The 20,993-nt window shown below is 34.8% G+C and overlaps 1 protein-coding gene across 4 annotated transcripts; it reads left to right on the forward strand.

Moving 5' to 3' along the window:
- The first annotated feature begins 457 nt into the window (after positions 1-457).
- On the forward strand, positions 458-20,961 carry LOC106171909 (MAP/microtubule affinity-regulating kinase 3). 4 transcript variants are annotated; one of them, XM_013552429.3, is made up of 18 exons: positions 458-910; positions 2,059-2,208; positions 3,647-3,700; positions 5,103-5,151; positions 5,391-5,456; positions 5,673-5,743; positions 9,990-10,046; positions 11,811-11,946; positions 12,103-12,203; positions 12,382-12,501; positions 12,712-12,811; positions 14,387-14,499; positions 14,892-15,066; positions 15,950-16,092; positions 16,370-16,548; positions 16,878-17,033; positions 17,410-17,643; positions 18,493-20,961. In XM_013552429.3, exons 1-18 carry the CDS (start codon positions 851-853, stop codon positions 18,836-18,838), a joined length of 2,310 nt encoding a protein of 769 aa, XP_013407883.1. In that variant the 5' UTR covers positions 458-850; the 3' UTR covers positions 18,839-20,961. The 4 variants fall into 4 exon arrangements, with proteins under 4 accessions (XP_013407883.1, XP_013407879.1, XP_013407880.1 ...); XM_013552425.3 differs by having other exon boundaries at positions 459-910; positions 14,892-15,081; XM_013552426.3 differs by lacking the exon at positions 12,712-12,811 and adding an exon at positions 13,015-13,114 and having other exon boundaries at positions 459-910; positions 14,892-15,081.
- The last annotated feature ends 32 nt before the right edge of the window (positions 20,962-20,993 follow it).

Here is a 20,993-nt window from a genome sequence, read left to right on the forward strand (position 1 = left end):
GACGTATAAAACGATTTATTTGACCAAGTCTGCTAGTACCAATAAGCAGCATGGCTTGGTCTTGCTAGTGTACAAAAATAAAAATTTGCCAATGAAACATATGAAAAACGATGCCAATTGAGAATTTGAAAGTAGGCCCCTACTTCTTAGGCAATAGAACCCCTTGTACAAAAATATAAAATAAAAAAATAAAAAAAAATCTGCAAATAAAATGTGAATAAAACAAAAAGACGGAACAGAAATGTGTTTGAATATTTCAAACCCATATTCCGAAATGTTTTCATAATCCATCCCAACAATGTAGGGTACTGGTGTGGCTTCGCCAATTGCTTTAGAGAATTTTTGGAGTTTCTTTCTGAATAAAAACACTGCGCTGTCGCAACAGTCATGATTGTGTTTGGGTTGTGCCCATGACGTCATTCTTTTGCTGTAGACCAATCAGGTGCCCGTTTTGCACACGGCACGCTATCTTGGCGTGGAAGAAGAAAGCCGCCATCTTGGATTGAGAGTTTTTGCAAATCTATGTACTTTACCGATTATGTGGTCATAAAACCGGACAATCAGTTTTATTGTGGGTCAGATGGTGACACCTCATCACCAGATCTACCACTGTTGACCAGGAGTAGGGATCCAGGCGGTGTACTTTCTCGAAATCGGCCGCAGAGACCCTGGACGGTATCAGATGATTGGCTCTTACTCCCCGGAAGAACGACTTATGACAGTCAGAACGGGGTTTCTCTGCAGTATTATTCATTGTGACTTTATCATTTGAGAAGCTCCCTGTCAAAGCAGTTATCTGCCAAGTATTTACATTCAGCAATCCTGGAGAATTGTCTGAAATCTGCTGACCATGTCTACAAATAGAGCTCCCCTGCTGCAAACTGTACATGAGTCTGTCACTGTTGATCATGTAAGTTCTGAACTCCTTCAATGGAGTCATGATTTATATTTCATCAATTATCTGAAAATACATATATACGTGCTTCTGACTTGTTTTTTGACTTAATTGGTATAATTGTTTGTCTACTAACGGCCCTGTTCTTATAAAATTTCATTGGTTAAGTTCGAGTTAAGTGGCACTCCCTAGGGATGCATCATCCACACGAAATTTAGTATATGGTACCATTACCAGCTTATGCTAAGTCTAGATATAAAAATAAAAGGGACATGCCCCTACTGTCTGCATGTCCGTGACATATTTTATTCATGCAAAAGTCTTACTTTGTATTAATAGTACCACAGCTGAAGTTGAAGTTGGCAGTGAAGTTGATAATGTGAAGTTGGCATAAGATTATAACTGATCCATAAACCAGTATGACAAACATCTAGATTAAAAAAACTATATCAGACATTTAAAAGAACAAGATTTTAATCAGAAGTGTGATATATATTTCTAAGTACCCCCCCCCCTCCAAGCACATACTGATTCTTTCATCTCATTATATTTACAGTAGTTGGGATGCCAGTTAAAACAGTAATTTTGACATTGAAGACATTCTGACACTTCTTTATTGTTGGACATTCTGTGTTAGATCGAGTCATAATAATTGGTCTCCACAACTTTTAAAAACATTTCTTATTTAAATATTCACTGTGCATGCTGGTTCTTGAAAACTAATGCCAGTGTGAATTGTTGCAGTTCCTGTCCTGGGATGCACTTTTTATTTTCTCCATGTTTGTCCTTTACCTTACTTCTGATGCACCAACCTAACACATTGACAAACGTAAAAAAAAAGAAAGATATTCACTTTAGATTGGTACATGTCCATCCACTTATTGAGCAAATGTTTCTGGTCCTAGTTGATTGATTCTGCCCTCAATATTATAGCGTGGTCTCCTAGTAGTGAGCATTGTGTATTCTGATTATAGCTAATGAAGAAAAGATTGAAATGTAGGTATGAGTACTGAAGACAGAAAACTTGAAAATATTAGATATATTACATTTCAGTATTAGTTTTGTCTTTTGTTGTACAACATGTGGAGAGCATCATTGTAGTGAGTTATGTACTTGAAGATGTACTTAAGTCTGCATTGATTTTCCCATTGTATCTCTTTAAGGGGAAAGATGACAATGCCAACCCACGGATATCAACAAGAACAAGGACATCTGAAGAACCTCATATAGGCAAATACCGCCTCATTAAAACCATTGGCAAAGGAAATTTTGCAAAGGTGAAACTAGCAAAACATGTGCCAACTGGAAGGGAGGTAGGTATTAATGGAAAGCTTTTTGTCCTTTTGAAATAAAGAAAAAAATTTTCTATTGACCCACTCATTCAAAATGTATTTTTTTTCTTCAGTAATGAAAATGACAAAGATACCCCATGCCTGTACTCTGCTTCTTGTGCAAGATAGTTATCTGTAACCTATCTGCATTTCAATCACTATAATTTAAGTAGAAGGAAAAGGAAAGGAATTTTATGGTTGACTTTTTACGTCGTTTGGTGCTTTAATTTAATGGCTAAGAATGGAAATAAAACCCATTGTGTGTAAATTGAAGGTAATTGAGGATTATATTATGACCCCCCCCCCAAAAAAAAAAAAAAATGGCCATCACAAATCTGAGTTGTTTTTTTTAACTTTGGTAACAGAATTCACATGTTAAAATAAAGCTAAAACCCACCCACTCTTGAACATGAAATCCCTTTCTTTTATCTTAAACTTTTGTGCCATGAGAGGTTATCAAATCATGACAGTTTACTTAAGAGGGACTTAAGAAATGATAATGATATTATCAGAGTATGAAAAGCTGGCCTAAGCATTTCAGTGAGGTAGATGTGATTTTAAGTTGTCTTGAAAATGAACTACTGGCAAACCATCATGGTTTATGTATTAAAGAGGCTTTACAAAGGTAGAACTGTCAGTGGCCTTATATACAGAAATGTTGTGTGATTGACAGGTAATCCATTTAGGTATGTCATCTTAGAATAGTCCAAATTTTTAATTGATGAAATGGCTTATTTTTAATGGGGTATGATTGCAATTGGTTTTCCACTTCATTTCACTCTTGTATTTAACGATAGAAAATAAGGTAGAAGTTGTATACCAGGTCATTGTCTGAATTTGCTTAGCTCATTAATATTGTTTGAAGGCTATTTATATAAGTTTGTTCTGATTTAGCAAGGTTCTTGGCTTGGTCACTGTAGAAAAAGGTGAGGTAATGAAGTTGAAATAAACCCTAAGCTGTTACTACAATATTATAATTTAATGATTGAGAAACCACACAATGAATGTTTTTGATATGGTATATTTTCTTTATGATGGTAGTTTAATGTCACGTTAATGAAATGAAATATATATGTTAGAGTAATCAAAGCAATTATCTGAAATCCACTTATTTACAGAATCCTGAGTAGAGGGTCGTCAGTGGATTTTTTTTGTTTTTTTGTTTTCTTATTACTAAGTCATATTCTTGATTGATTTTGTAAAATTCCTAATACAATTCTTAAATAAATGTTTGGGGTTTGTATGAGTTTAATGGAATATTGGTATGTACTATATATGAAGAGGAAACCAATCAACAAGTGATTCAAAAGACGTGCATTGTTATTAAAGAATGTAAATGAGTTAAGGGAAACTAATCTGCCCCATGTACTATATCTCTTTATTATGAATTTATTAATAACTTAAATCACTTTCTTTCCAGGTTGCCATTAAAATCATTGACAAGACTCAGTTGAATCCATCAAGTCTTCAAAAGGTAAAAGGCATTTCTATTTATTAGGGTCCTGCTTGATTTGAATTACAAAAGATGTTACAGTTATGTTTTGTAGCAGATATTTTTCAGTGGGAGGTCTGATTTTCTTTGGTGAAATGTTACAGCATTTGGTAATGAGAAGACACTTTCAATTTTCAGTCAAGTGTAACATGTACCCTGCAAGGTGAGAACACCTGTGCCTATAAATATAAAACAGTGATTTTATTGTTCTGCAGTTTTAAATAAGTAGGTTTTCTGAGACTGTAGTGCTTACTGGTCTGACTTACGCATATATAATTGTTTCAATAGTGAAAGATGCATATAAAGAAAAGAAAATGCTCTAGTATCTGTATTTTATTTATTTACTTACTGACAATTTCCTCCTGTTTTTTTGTGTGTAATTTAAATGATCCAGTGCAAAGAACACTAAGGCCAGTAGTAAAAGGATCATTCCTTCTTTTTGACCTGTATCCATGCTGTAGGTGTTCAATTAATGTTAGACACAGCCATTCACTTGAATGATACTTGAGTGAAATAATAATTAGACTGCTCCCAGTTGTGTAATCTAATAAAATAAAATAAAGACCAGGCTGAATAGTGCACTATTGCAAGCCTAACCATTTTTCTGTATGATCATGAGATTAAAAGCAGAGGTTTAAAAAGGTTATACACAATATTTGAAAGAGCATATGAATTTTGGTTTCATGTAGTTATGTGAATCTCAAATATATTTCTAATGTAGACTCCGTCTGATACATAGATTGGAGACCATGTTGTCAATACTTCTACCAAATGAAAAAAAAATTTTTTTTTTACCAATGTTTTCAACAAAAGGCTCAGGATTTTGATGTTCCTGAAGTATTCAATTATTATATTTTATCACAAGCATGTCCTAGTTGTGTGTAGTGAGAGAATGCATTATAAATATTTATGATACGGATAGTATAAAAGATAATCAGCATTATTCTCCTAGTGTGAGATAATTCAAGTTGACCGAAAGACAGCCATTGAGGCTTTTTGTACAAATTGAATATGATTTGTTAAAAATGCAAAAGGCTTAGAAATTCGTTTTTGTAGAATAAAGGGTGTATTATTAGTTTTATGTAACTGTGGTTTAAAATCAGACAAACAACATTACAGTCATATTTCCAGTATGTAAAATATGGGCACCTTGGTTAGCCTTGCAGCATGATAATATCCCCTTTATCATTCTTGAAAACTAATTATATTTGTGATATGAAATTGACCCTAAGGGTAGAGTTATCATATTTGTAAGTATATTGAATGCGGAAAAGACCAATTTTTGGTCTGCATTATCTACACGAGGGAATTATAATATGGAAATGGTGGTACAATGATTCTTTAACATCATTGTTTATTAATCATTTATATTTATTTGTTTCAGTTGTTTAGAGAGGTCAGAATAATGAAAATGTTAGACCATCCAGACATAGGTTAGTTTCCATTTTTTCGCCAAAAGAAAATATCTAAGGAGGTTATCAAAACAATTTATTTGATCTATGTACCACTTTAACGTTTTGTATTTGTTTACATTTACCTGTCTTACATACGTCTGCTGTTTCTTTGTTCATGTTAAAAGAAATGTTTTTAGATAGTTAATAAGTATAGGGCTGCTTTTCTTACAGACAATAAAAAAGGTGTGTAGATTAATCTTTAACATATCTTGTTTCAGTAAAACTCTTTGAAGTAATAGAAACAGAAAAAACTCTCTACCTAGTTATGGAATATGCAAGTGGAGGTAAGTGCAGTAAAAAACAGTATTGTGGTAAGCTATGTAATTGTAATAGTGTGAAATTGTAATAGATTGATTTATTATGGGCATTATATCAGTGTGCAAAGATGAAACCATGAACATGTGTTGATTTGATTGACAGCATGTTACAAATGTGTAACATATTTTGCTATCCCAGTCTGCTGTGATTTACTTTAAGGATTATCTTTGTTAATATTTTAGGGGAGGTGTTTGACTATCTAGTTGCACATGGGAGAATGAAGGAAAAAGAAGCAAGAGCAAAATTTAGACAGGTGAGCAATATGAACTCTCTGCATTGGTTTTCTGTTAGTCATGCAGCTTTCTTTGAAACAGGTGGATTTTTAAGCTTATAGGGTTCCCAGTATTTTTCCAAGTATCTGTTTCTTCTACATTTTGCACAAAGATGCATTTAAAGTCAATTTTTTGCCACAAAACCTGACCAGATGCCACCAAAGGACATTGTTTCATATTACTAAAAAATAAAAAAGACATTGTTTCATATTACTAAAAAATAAATAAAAATAATAATATTTGAATGGATATTTTCTGCTTTCTCTCTCTGCTATACATAACACCCTGCAGTTCTTGGGAACTTATTGTACCACCAGCGTTAGCGCTGGCGGTACACATGGTTTCGGTCCCGTCCGGATCGTTCCGCCGGCTCCGTTGGCTCCGCCGGAGGGCTACCGTTACCGCTTCTCCTCCTAGACGGTAAGGGCCCCCGTACCCATCTCATGGATTTAGGTCACCTATAATCTCAACTCGTTCCACGTAAAATTTGGGCTTTGTCGGTATTGGGGTCTGGGTGTGGCACTCATTGCAATGCACCCTTGTCTAAAAATGGCAAAATTAAATGCTAATTATCTACCCTACGGAAGGAGTTATGGGAAAAATTTCTATAGACGGCTTTCCAAAAGTCATATGTGTAGATTTCAAATATACCCTTGGATTTGACCTTTGACCTTTACTTCAAGGTCAAATGGGCCAAAATTTTCAAAAAAAATGAAATTTTTTACGAAAAAAAAATGTTTTGCCCTGTTATTCAGACACCACACAGACTTAACCAATAATATTATTGGAAAGTGTTACCCTTCAGGTCATCTTTCATCTCCATGAATTTGGGGTCAATCGGTGCATTTTCACGGGAGTAGCGGCCATAAGATACCGAAACTGAAAACTGTCTCTAATTCGGGAACCGTTAATGCTAGAGACCCATTCTTTTTTGCATTTTGTAGAGCATGTAAAGCCCAACACTGGAGGTGGTCTCGGTTTTTTTGTATTCCATACGGTTTTCGAGTTACGCTGTATCAAAAAGTACATATTGGTGGTAAAAGCAAAATGTGCAGTACGGTAATGGATAATAAATTTTGAACTCTGGAAAAATAAAACATAAGGCTTGGCAAAGCAGACAACTTGTGTTCAAAAATGACATTATTTCATCAAATTTGAACTTCTGAAACTTCAGAGCACCTCCTATTTCAAGAATTTTGACCAAAATGACATTTTCTTTATTTTAATTAATTTTTTCTGTACGAAATTTAAGGCACATTATGGTAACTCCAAAATTATAACATTTAGTCCCTTATATCTCCAAAACTGGCAGAGATAGGTCCATAGTTACTATTGAAGTTGAATAGGAAGTCATATACTGGCAATCTAAATGTGACCTTAAAATTGACCTTTGACCTACTTTACACCATGAACTGAATTTTGCAAATTTTGCTTTCCTTTTATCTCCAAAACTGGCTGAGATAGGTCCTTAGTTACTATTGAACTTGAATAGGAAGTCATATACTGGCAATCTAAATGTGACCTCAAAATTGACCTTTGACCTACTTTTCACCATAAAATGAATTTTGCAAATTTTGCTTCCCTTTTATCTCCAAAACTGGCAGAGATAGGTCCATAGTTACTATTGAACTTGAATAGGAAGTCATATACTGGCAATCTAAATGTGACCTTAAAATTGACCTTTGACCTACTTTTCACCATGAACTGAATTTTGCAAATTTTGCTTTCCTTTTATCTCCAAAACTGGCAGAGATAGGTCCGTAGTTACTATTGAACTTGAATAGGAAGTCATATACTGGCAATCTAAATGTGACCTTAAAATTGACCTTTGACCTACTTTTCACCATAAACTGAACTTTGCAAATTTTGCTTCCCTTTTATCTCCAAAACTGGCAGAGATAGGTCCATAGTTACTATTGAACTTGAATAGGAAGTCATATACTGGCAATCTAAATGTGACCTTGAAATTGACCTTTGACCTACTTTTCACCATGAACTGAACTTTGCAAATTTTTCTTCCCTTTTATCTCCAAAACTGGCAGAGATAGGTCCATAGTTACTATTGAAGTTGAATAGGAAGTCATATACTGGCAATCTAAATGTGACCTTAAAATTGACCTTTGACCTACTTTACACCATGAACTGAATTTTGCAAATTTTGCTTTCCTTTTATCTCCAAAACTGGCTGAGATAGGTCCGTAGTTACTATTGAACTTAATAATAATAATAATAATAATTTATTGTCATATTTATACAAATATAAAATGAAAGTTGGTATGATCTGTCGATAAAATGTGATACAGTGGAATTATTAAAATACATTTTGTTCATTAAAAATACGTACTGCTGATGGATAAAAACTATTCTTAGTGCGCGTGGAGGTTGCTTTTAATGACCGCAGTCGGCTTGTTGACATATGCATAAGTAGGCTATTCGCTGGGTGACCAGGGTCACTCGTGATTGACTTTACTTTCTTGAGCACTCGTCTCGTATACAAACATTCAATAGACGGCAGGTCCCTACCTACAATGCGCCTGGCTGAGATAGGTCTATAGTTACTATTGAAGTTGAATAGGAAGTCCTATACTGGCAATCTAAGTGTGACCTTGAAATTGACCTTTGACCTACTTTTTATCATGAACTGAACTCTGCTAATTTCTTTCTCTTTTAACTTCAAACTTGACAGAGATAGGTCCATAGTTACTCTTGAACTTGAATAGGAAGTCATATACTGGCAATTTACTGTGACCTTGAACTTGAATAGGAAGTCATATACTGGCAATCTAAATGTGACCTTAAAATTGACCTTTGACCTACTTTTCACCATAAACTGAACTTTGCAAATTTTGCTTCCCTTTTATCTCCAAAACTGGCAGAGATAGGTCCATAGTTACTATTGAACTTGAAAAGGAAGTCATATACTGGCAATCTAAATGTGACCTTAAAATTGACCTTTGACCTACTTTACACCATGAACTGAATTTTGCAAATTTTGCTTTCCTTTTATCTCCAAAACTGGCTGAGATAGGTCCTTAGTTACTATTGAACTTGAATAGGAAGTCATATACTGGCAATCTAAATGTGACCTCAAAATTGACCTTTGACCTACTTTTCACCATAAAATGAATTTTGCAAATTTTGCTTCCCTTTTATCTCCAAAACTGGCAGAGATAGGTCCATAGTTACTATTGAACTTGAATAGGAAGTCATATACTGGCAATCTAAATGTGACCTTAAAATTGACCTTTGACCTACTTTTCACCATGAACTGAACTTTGCAAATTTTGCTTCCCTTTTATCTCCAAAACTGGCAGAGATAGGTCCATAGTTACTATTGAACTTGAATAGGAAGTCATATACTGGCAATCTAAATGTGACCTTGACATTGACCTTTGACCTACTTTTCACCATGAACTGAATTTTGCAAATTTTGCTTCCCTTTTATCTCCAAAACTGGCTGAGATAGGTCTATAGTTACTATTGAAGTTGAATAGGAAGTCATATACTGGCAATCTAAGTGTGACCTTGAAATTGACCTTTGACCTACTTTTTATCATGAACTGAACTCTGCTAATTTCTTTCTCTTTTAACTTCAAACTTGACAGAGATAGGTCCATAGTTACTCTTGAACTTGAATAGGAAGTCATATACTGGCAATTTACTGTGACCTTGAAATTGACCCTTGACCTACCTTACGAAGAACTTAAATTTGATTGTACCATATATATTTTTTGCAATAGTTTAAAAATTCTTGTTGATTGCATTTTTACAGCTTGTCAAGCACAAAACTGGTGGCTGTGTCCCTTATTTTGTGTATGTTGGGGTCTATACGAATGCGCTTGCTCCAGCTGGTGGTACAATATTCGGAGGCGGTATCGCCTCTCTGATCCTCTAGTTTGAATAAGTATCCAATTGTGCACACATCTACATCCATACATTGGAGTAACAATTATGCAATACATGCAGTATTTAATTATGCAGACTTTTACAAATTGAATGGATGAATTTCTAGGAGTGTGATCAGTTTATAACCAGAAATTTGAACAACTGCTGCATTTTTAAAGCTCTTTCATGGCTGATCGAGTGGTTAATTTTGTTTATTCCTTGGCAAGTCACCTTTATTTTATTCATATGAGATACTTTAAGAAGTGGTTTATGTGCATTACTGGGAATCCATGCTCACTTTATGTGTGATTTTCATATATATGAAACTGTTTTATATTTCAGATTGTATCTGCTGTTCAATATTGTCACCAAAAGCACATAGTCCATAGAGATCTAAAGGTAAGAACAACAACTATCTTATTAAAGGGACTTGCTTATTTTTCTGAACAATGTTTGTAAGACAGCTTTAGGGGTAGGCAGTTGAATCACTCAGGATGACATAAAAATCCCATTTCTCCATAAATACCAATACGTCTAAAATTAGTGATGATTAGCCCATAGCTTGTAATGCTAATCTACAGATAATTGAGAGCAAGACACAAACCTTTGCTCCAGGTATTCTTTTCACTCACAGCCACTTTTATGGAAGTGGTGAATGATTATATAGGGAAAGTGTCAGCCAGTATATATTCCACCTACCTGGACAGAGTCATGTTTGTATACTCCTGACTATTAGCCAGTTGAACAGGTTATGTTCAGCACTGGTGAATGTACAGGAGTAAAGGTCATGCACATAACACTGGTTGACCTGTCTTTCTGGAAAACCTCACTGAACATAAGGCTCTGTTCCTCAGCTTTGTTGCCTGGCAACTGCTGCTTTCTGGAAGGTTATTTTTATAAATTGTTTTAACCTGGAGGGAGCCAGATGATCAATACTGCTCAGGTGGAATATTGGATCCATATGTATGAGACAATTTATTTGCTGGTTCTTAAATATTAAAAGATTGTTCCTGTGAAACATTAATTTTTTGTTTTGATCTAGTAGAGTACAACAAAAAATTTATAACTCTGGATGAAGTTTTAAAAAGTTCTTTCATGCTTACACATGCAATGTACATGAAAGGTACATGGGTTTAAAGAGTCAAGCATGGAACTGTTTTGTCAATCGTACTGTATTTGAGAAAAACACCCTAGAAAGCGAAGTTATATTGATAGTTAAAATAATTAAGTACTTATTACACAACAAAGCTGAGATGAACAGGAGCACCCTGTAATGGATTGCTTTTACTTTGAGTCACCTTGTAGAGTGATGTGAAATTATGCAACTTTGTTGTCTGTTTGAATTAGAGTTATTCTGAGCTATACTAAGATATTGGTGAACTGGTCAGGTAACCAGAAAATGGGATAGGAACTCTCAATAGGCGATATTCATGCTTGAATTGGCTTTCACCAGAGGCTATGTCTGTATAGAGTGCATTCTAAGAAAAATCAATATAGTTGAAATTGGGTAGATAATTACAGGTTAGGGTCTTGTAAACACAACCAGTAACAAATGTACCGATTGTTGGGTGGGTTTTTGGTGCAAAGCAGTCAAAATTTTTGGTTGAGAATTTTTGTACCTCCACATAAAATTGTTTCATGGTGTTACAGTCTGAACATTTATCCATATGTGTTAGCACATTTGTTCAGCGTATGTGCTTTATACCACAGTCTGTATTATGAGCACGTCTTCAGTTCAGTAATACACAGCATGCACATAAACTAAAGGCCTATACAAAGAAAAATTACAAACAAGCAAAAATATTCATTACAGTGAATGTCAATATGACTGAACTTTCGCGTTAATATGAATTATTGAAATAAGTTTTTATGTCAAGCGCTTTTTGTTATATTTAATTTTAGAAAAGCCATTGAATGTTGTAGACATTGAGAATGTATTTGGTTGTATAGATTTGTTTTTGAGATGCTTATTCCTATCAAAAAGACAATGCAATCAGGCAATTGGGGGGAGGGGGGCAGAAAGACTGGTGAATTTAAGTGTTCATAATATCAGGGTTAGCACTTTGTACTAAATATTTGTGCAATTTGTATGATTTGAGGTGTGTTGATTCATTAGTATTTTCTGATGTTAGTGTGAATTAATAATGATGTTTTCTTTTTCAGGCAGAAAATCTTTTACTAGATGGTGACATGAACATAAAAATTGCAGATTTCGGATTTAGCAATGAATTCACTCCAGGTAGCAAATTGGACACATTTTGTGGCAGCCCACCTTACGCAGCACCTGAACTTTTTCAAGGTTAGTTAAGTCATCTTACAAAGAAATAGGAAGTGAGATTATAGATTTGTTAAGTTGGTACTGGCATTTTATTTTTACACAAGAGAGCAACAGAAACGCATTTTCTGAAAAAAAGATTTGCCTAAATATTCAAATGCAATATGCTTTTTTTTCTAGGCAAAAAGTATGATGGTCCAGAGGTGGATGTCTGGAGCTTAGGAGTAATTTTATATACATTAGTTAGTGGTTCATTACCTTTTGATGGACAAAATTTAAAGGTGAGTCTTTTGTAATGATTGTAATTTGTGTTTTTGAAACTATGGTGATGGCAGTTTAAGATTTTAAGTAGGCTCCAACACCAACAAATTTACCATTTTTGCATTTCATTTTTTTATTTCAAAATAAACAATATTAACAATTTCATTTTGAAGATGTTTTAATTTTTTATCCCTGCAGGAGTTAAGAGAAAGAGTATTACGAGGAAAATACAGGATACCATTTTACATGTCCACAGACTGTGAAAATTTACTGAAGAAATTTTTAGTTCTAAATCCTGCAAAAAGAGCAAGTTTAGAGGTAAGGTCACATAAGGAATAAATATAAAAATGGATTACATCTGATGAAAATAAAATGTAATGGGAGGGTGGAGGGGATTTGCTAAATGATTAATTCCAGTCAGTGAAAAAATATTTGCAGATGAATGTTTAAGGTACACACTGAGTAATGGGGGTGTATGATGACCTATTTTGAAATGTTTTGTGTTTCTATTTTCACCATTTCGAATAGACTATTATGAAGGATAGATGGATGAATATAGGCTGTGAAGATGATGAGCTCAAACCTTATATTGAACCTTCAGCAGATTTTACAGACTCCATTCGAATAGGTAAAACTTATTGAAATGTATATATGCCTTGTGTGCAGCATGTGACAGGCAGGGCAGGATTTTAGGTTTGCAACTTTTGGTCCTGGGATGGGGAGGAAAGAATTGAAAAGGGTAGGCAAACCAAAATGTTGCTCAGACTGTCTACATCAGCATGGGGGCTTTTATTAGATAATTATTGTCATCAGTTGGTGATTTATTTGTAGACAATTATGAAGGACCGCTGGCTGAATATAAGCTATGAAGATAATGAATTAAGACCACATAAAGAGCCACCCTTGGATGTTAATGACTCCAAGCGTATAGGTAAATTCTAGGCTGATTTATGTTTGGCCTAGATGTGTAGTGGAATAGTGTGGTGCTTCCTTGCATTTGTTTGTGGATTGCAGTGCTTTGATGATAACATTGCTCCACCACCACTAGGATATTGTGCATGTCATAGGATGCCAAGGCCGAGTTGTGTGACAGAGGCTAGATAGGTGACCAGCTTTGACTGCACTGCTAATAGCTTTGATTATTTATATTTTCACCAATAGAAAAAAATATTCACCAGATGTGATGGGATGCACACTAACTCAAAATATATGAAAAGCTGTGCTAATGTCATGTGAATTTACTAATTGACAGCAAAATTCTCAACTTTTTATTTTCATTTTCCATATTATTGATTAACAAATGAGAGTCGCTAATGATTGCATGGCTAATGGTGAAATGCCAGGCGGAATATTGAATGACTCAGAAAGGGGAGGGAATTCGTATTTTATGTTTAAGTATCTTATGGTTAATGTTTATTTTGAAAAAAAAATGCATAGTTTTTAGGACTTGATGGGATGTTGAAGGTAATAATTTGTATCTTCTGTGCCTAACCAATCAACATGCAGATTCTAACATGTCATTTTTACTTTGATTGACTCCAATTTATCCAAATAGATAAATATTTAAGACAATAGACCCATTTTTCAATCAGCATGTATGCATAGTTCCCCCCACTTTGTTACATTTTGAAAACATACATGTTTTACACTGTGAACATGTTTTTCAACTAGTACATTTTGTATCTTAAAAAGAATTGAATTCCTTTCTCTGACTCTATCACAGCATTTTTTCTCGAAATTTAATTTCAGACCATGTCACTGTTTGAATAAAACTGAATAGATTTAATTATGTGTTATATATTCCATGAAATTACAAATTGATTTTGCGAAGAAATGTTCCTTTGCTTTTGCATCCTTACTTCTTTTTTGTGAAACATTACAATAACTTATGGCAGCTGAATAAATCAATAATTTCCAAACCTGTTTGATACTGTAAAATGTAGAAAATAACTATAAAATAGGTGTCCTTTTGCTTGGGATTGTATATTTTTGAGATTCTTTTGCTTGTTCATCTAGTAATGTCTTTGCGTTTTTATTGCATTTTCAATACTCTTGCTGTACACACAATGCTGTGTACCCCCTGTCAGCCTTGTGAACTTTTTTGTTTGTTTGTTTTGATAATAATATCGTATTTTTAATTTTGAAGACATGAAATATATAGACCAGATTTTATTTGATGGCATTATGAATGTTTGATTTTCAGGAATTATGCTAAATATGGGTTTCACAGAAAAAGAAATCCAGGAGTCCTTAACACAGAACAAATATGATGATGTCACTGCTACGTACCTCTTGCTGGGCAGAAAATGTTCAGAGGTAAGTTCATCAGCATTGTAAGTAGTTTCTGATTATTTTCTGGATTAACTTACAAGTATAAATTTCAAATGACTCATATTTGTCATATATACCAGGAGTAAAATCAAAACATTTTGTATTGCATGAAAGCCAAGTTAAATTTTGTCACTAAGAACATTGGACAAACACCGGCAGCTCGTTGTAAGTGCTGTAGTAATTGCATAAGAGATTTGTCCATATTTTTGATGGGGTAATGTAGCACTTTTGGCTTCAGTTGTGAAGGCAATGTGAAATACATGGCATTTGTGAACTGGATTGTTTTTATAGTGCACAGTTTATAAGGTGGGACAATTTGCATCAAAGTCTGTAAGATATGCAAATCGTTGGATATACATATTCATATTTGATTACAGCTTGAAAGTGACTCCAGGCAAGGTAGCAACATATCTTTAAGACAAATGAATGCTGCTCCAAGGCAAAATAGTGAGATTAATGCAAATTCTACAACCTCGCCGGCACATAACAAGGTTACACGTAGTGTGTCTGCAACCAATCAAAAACAGCGACGACCTAATACCGACAACCCAGGTAGGGAAAAGAAAAGTGAGTGCCATTTTGCTTTGCTTTTTTGTTCACACTTTTTGTTGATACCTGTTTGTTGAATCGGGTCAGCATATGGAAATCAAATTATGAAGTCCCCCAACTGTCAATCAAGATAAAAAAAAAAAATAAACGTAAAGTTGCCACATATTTTTTTTGTTAAGATAACAGACTTAACAAATAGGATAACAGAAAATATGAATGAAATAGTTCTTGTATGTACCTTCACAAACTTATTGTTTATCTTGTTAAGTCTGAATGAATGAATGAATGAACCCTTGTAATATCTAGTAACTTACGTGCATTCAATTAATGCTAATATTTCCCCACAGCTTGAGCCTTAATATTCTTTAATTTTAAAAACCTGATTCCATGAGCAGGTATCATGCTTTGACTTTTTTATTTGGTTTAGGATATATTTACATTCTCTGCCTGTATTATGGAGCAACATCTTTTTTGTCTCTAGGTTGTTCTGTCCAATTAATTGGGTCTTAATAAGTATGGGATGAATTGTAGATACTTTTTGTGGGTGGGTGGGGGGAGGGGGTCAAGTTGACAAGTATTATAAACAAATTGTGCTGTAGGTGAAGGTGTTGTGTATTCTTTCTATCCTCTTGCCTATCATACCAACTGCAATAGCTTTCAAGCTTTTAAGTATATCACCCTTGGTTCCAAAAAATATATCCTCTACCATTTATCTTTTCAATTCATAGTTCATTTTAAAACTTCATTTAATTTTGGAAAAAAATGGATTAATACAGTTTGAAGTCAGTACAACTAAAGGATAGTGTTGAATTTTGAACTTTGGTCTGTGAAGCTTAACTGTTGAAGGAAGTTTGTGGTGGAACATATTATATCCTTGTGTTCTCAGAAACAACAGGTATTAGTGGAAGTAGTACCGTGCCTCATAAACGGACACCCAATGCTATAGATGGAATGAAAGAAAACATAATCAACACAGGACGTCCAAAGACAGGACCTGCAAGTGCAGAAACACCACACAGAGAAGGCAAGGTAAGAGCAGGCTATAGCATGTGTTTGCATGAATTAGGATGGGTTTTCATTCATGTACATGCACACCTACATGCACATGCAAACATTTTTTTCTCCTTTGAAGTAGCTGATTACTGAAGTTTCTGTCATTATGCCATGTTGCTGTATGAGTGAAAATTGATAAACCAACTGTGCATCAATTTTAAATGAAAGTGGTTGTTTTTGTACATGTTGCCTACTTTGTATATCACTTGCTAGCAAATTTTAATTTACCTTTTTTTTTTTCTTCTCATTTTAGGTGGGTTCTAGTCCAAGCACAGCCAGGTCTTCGATGAAGAAACCTGGCCCACCTGGATCAGCCAACAAAAATAGCACCTTAACAAGCATTACTCGAAGAAACACATTTGGCTATGGTGACAACAAGTTACCTGGTCCTGGCAGGGAACACCCTCCACGAGAGAACTCATCAGCAAGGGGGTAGGTATTTTAAAGGGCGATACCATTTGCATTGCCAGGTCGGTGAAAGTGAAACAGTATCAGTAATGGCCTCTAAAACAGTTATTTGCACCAGCATATATTGACACCCTCTTGTTCATTTGAATAGCATGACTGTTGACAGTGATTATACTGAACAAAAGAGCATAATCTAAAACTTGCTTTGCACTTGGAGCCCCTCTAAAAATAGTTAAAAGACAATGTTCATAATGTGTGCAAATTTGAACAAATGATAAATATGCTTTGCTTGATGGAAATCCTGTACTGTTAAGCAAGATATTAATATTGATGTCCTGGCTTGATAATTGTAGAAGAACCTTGCCCAATACTGGGATTCCCCCTGGTGGTGGTGACCGATCTTCTGTGCGCCAAAAACAAGGTCATGTGAAGTCTGCTAGTACCTCTCAGGCTGTAAGGACAGACTTACCACCTCTGGCTTCTAAAGAAATGATGGACAGAAGACCTGAGTGAGTATAAAACCCTGAATCTTTCTAAAATGAAAATTCATATCCAGTGAAGTGCAAATGGCAACCACAAAGCTTCTGTTGCCATGGAGAAAATTGAATTTTTCTGGGATTATCTTTTGTGTAAAGAGATAATTTGTTTTTCCTGTTTTTCTATCTCCCAATTCTGTCTGCATCCATGCTTCTGCTACTTAGATCATGTTCATCTCATTTGATGTATTTTTAAGATATGTATAAAATACTTCCAATCTTGCATCTTTCTTCGAAGATGATTTGCTATATTTTTACTCAACAAAATTACTAGAACTGATTTATATGCAAACATCCCAACACCATGGAAACCAAACATTGTTGAAATGAGAATTGTTGCTATCTTTAGGACTGCCCCAGGAAAAGGGGGCATGACACCTTCACCAGTTTCGCAGAACACGCATTTCCCAAGACGCAACCCCACTAGGAGTACATTCCATGGTAGTGAAGCCCGAACAAGGCGGACTGGGGCAAACTATGATGGTCCTGGTGGCATGTCGCCCCTTGCCCAAGATTCTTTGGCCATGGGGAACCCATCCAGGTTGTCTTTCTTCAACAAAATTACTTCAAAGTTTAGTAGAAGGTGCGTACACATACACCTGTATATAAGTATAATTTAATGATATAATCATTAATAGTAGTAGATTACTAAAAACAAAGGCTAGTTTAATAGAGGTACTGCTTAACTGTAGATAATTCAGTAGAAATGGTAGACATTAAATGGAAAGCTTAAAACTGTATTTTAAGAATAGAATGGATGATGGGTTATAGTGGTAAGGCTTATATGTGTATTACTGCAGTAGAAGGCTTTGTATGGTAGAACTTGTATTTTTGTGATAATTATTTTTGGCTGGAAATGAATGCCTTTAGAATTTACCACCAATTTTAAATGTGGACCTACAACAAACTCCTAACCATTCTAGATGCCTCTTATGAAGACATTTGATATATATATGGGAGATTAGAAAGGGCTGCAGAAGAACAACAGTACTTCTGCACTTGAATTACTTACTTTCTTCATATTAAAAAACTGTATGAAGCATAAAATGGGGGAAAAACTCTTACAAATTGAAATGTACACCTATAGATGCTTTGTAATTATTCAGTTCATCAAATTATGTGAAAATGAAAGAAATTTTGATAACTAGGAGTTTGTTGTTCCCATTGCATGCTCTATCTGCATGTCTTTCACCTCGCAATCTTTCTTCTCTCATTGTAACATGCATCATGGAAGGTACTAAATTTTAACACACATACCCAGCTAACCTGCTGACTTCTAAATTTTTAATTGTGAATTAATCACAATTTTTTCTTTTAACTGGAAAAAATTAGAAAACAAAAGTAACCTTCAAGACAAATTGCATGGTACAAATAAACAATCTGTGGAGTTATACTTCTTCATAATTCCACTGATTGTTCTTTTAATTTACAGCAAATTGTTCCGCAGGTCGATGCACGAGCGCGATGGTGAGGTCAAGCCAAGGTCACTACGGTTTACCTGGAGCATGAAAACTACCAGCTCAATGGATCCAAATGAGATGATGAAAGAAATCCGCAAGGTGCTAGATGCCAATAACTGCGATTATGAACAACGAGAAAAGTTTTTGCTCCTGTGTGTACATGGAGATCCTAACACAGATAGTCTAGTGCAATGGGAGATGGAAGTGTGCAAGCTGCCAAGGTTATCACTCAATGGTGTACGCTTCAAAAGAATATCAGGAACTTCCATTGGATTCAAAAATATTGCTTCAAAAATTGCAAATGAACTCAAGTTGTGATACCAGCCCCATCATCTGGACCTCTTTATGAGCATAGCAGCAGCATTGTTGATGTAATTTTTATCACATTCACAGTGCAAGTGAATTGGATGACAGACAAGAAATATGTGAATGTCTATTGTATTTTATACACAGCCATTGTATAAATGTAAAAAGATAGAAAAAAAAGCGTGAAAAAAAATGTATAGTAACTCACATTAACCACTAAGTCATCACACTTCGATGAAACACATGCTTCCATCCTTATTCTATAACATTGGAAGGCAAATGATGGGGTTGTGTTTACTGTAATTTTGTGACTCTAGGTCTTCAAGATAACACAGAATACCAGGTTGTCATATAAATCCTTGCCATCTGAATTCCTTAGGACTTTGATGAAATGTTGAAGGGAAAATGGTATCATCAGGGAGATATTCATGAGATACAAATGAAAGGTTCTAGTAATGTCACTTTGCAAATATAATTAAACAACATGTACATGTTTTGTGAAGTTTGAATGAAATGGAGCTTCAAGTGTTAACAATGCCAAGGCTGTAGCCATTGTTGAAAGCATGCAGCCAACTGTTGTTTTTAACCTTAATACCTGCCATGTTTTGTGTATGCCACATTCTACGCACAGCAATGGCTGCAGCATTTGGCTTTCTGCTAGTGCATAGCTTCACCAGTATGGATTGCTTCTTGCAAACAAAAGCTTGATGTCCTCATTTAATTGGGTTTCAGAATGGTGAGAAGTTGTTAACAAATGCAAAACTTGTTTCATCTTTGAGTTTATTGTGTTCATGAGGAGATGCTGCACTTTGATGTGATCACATGGTTTTTTTTATTGCCAAGATCTGGAAAATGGCATGTGACCTTTCATTCTTGGGCAGCGTAAGGGGTTGATTACTTGGGAAATTCTCAAATAAGAGATTTTGCCAGTAGTTGTTTGTAACATGCCATTGGAAATCATGGTTAAATTGTTCCTTAGCCCTCTTAGTGAAGCATCAACTTTTATGAAAATAACTTTTCTGTACAGGCCATTACCAAACTAATGGTTTAATTTCAGGACCAAGAGTCCTAAGGAACGTGACAGGAAAGTTGTCGTCAAATAATGGACTTTAAAAAAAAAAAGAGACATGTAGGTGAAAATGCTCTGCTATGTGCAAAATCCATTTTGTTATTAATTGTAATTGTGAGTTAACATCTCTGCAATTAGAGAGAAGTGCAATACAGCATTGGACATGCATGGCTCATGTGAAGAAATCACCATTGTACACGGGGACATTTGTATATCAGTTCATGGTCATTCTTGTCTGTCCTTCAAGACTTGTCATAAAAATGTGAAACTGGCGTGTTTTAGTTGCAAGGTTGTGAAGGATTCAGATTTTAAATGAAACTAGAGAGGACAATTTATTGAACTTTCTTGCATCTGTCAGATGCAGGTATTGGTCCGGTTGGTGGTTTGGGAGAAATTATCCCAATCTTCCAGTGTGTTTCCTATATGAAATGATTATTCATGGGAGTTCAGATTGTTTTAAATTTAAATGTCATTATTTGAACACTAAGAGGGATTAGTGAATCCAAATCCTTCACAGTAAGTAGCATGCACAGTTTGTGTAAATATTATTCTGTACAGGTTAATTCTATATTTAAAGTATACTGCATGCTGCATTATTACATTTTAATGAAATAATAAGGTGCTGAAATGCAAGTGTACCTATCATGTGTGGGTAAATTCAAAGATCTCCTTGAGCATTTGTTGATAAATTTATTGGGCAAGGTGCACAAAGTAGATTTCTTAAACTTAATATATCTATGTGATACTAATTTAAGGCAGTTCTTTGACCATTTCTGCAGTACTCTTCGAGTTTGCCCTCCCTGAATAAGTTCGTTGACCTTTGACTGTGCTGTGTAAAACACTGGCAGCTAGCAAGGGCTGAATATGTTGACTTTAACAAATTAAAGTGTACTGTCCTAAATGAAATCTCAGATGGTGTGTACATACTTCATTAAGTATCAGAAAATGCAATGAATTACTAATTTATGGAGGCAGTATTTGTACTAAAAAACAAAAAACAGCCAGCCACTGTATATTTCTGTTAAAATTTTAGTAACTAGTAAATGAAATATATGTATGAAGTACATTGTGTTTGCTGTTGGTTTTCATCAGATTCTT

The sequence above is a fragment of the Lingula anatina genome, chromosome 2 (assembly GCF_051362555.1).
Source record: "Lingula anatina isolate TDL-2025a chromosome 2, LinAna3.0, whole genome shotgun sequence".
Lineage (NCBI taxonomy): Eukaryota > Metazoa > Brachiopoda > Lingulata > Lingulida > Lingulidae > Lingula > Lingula anatina.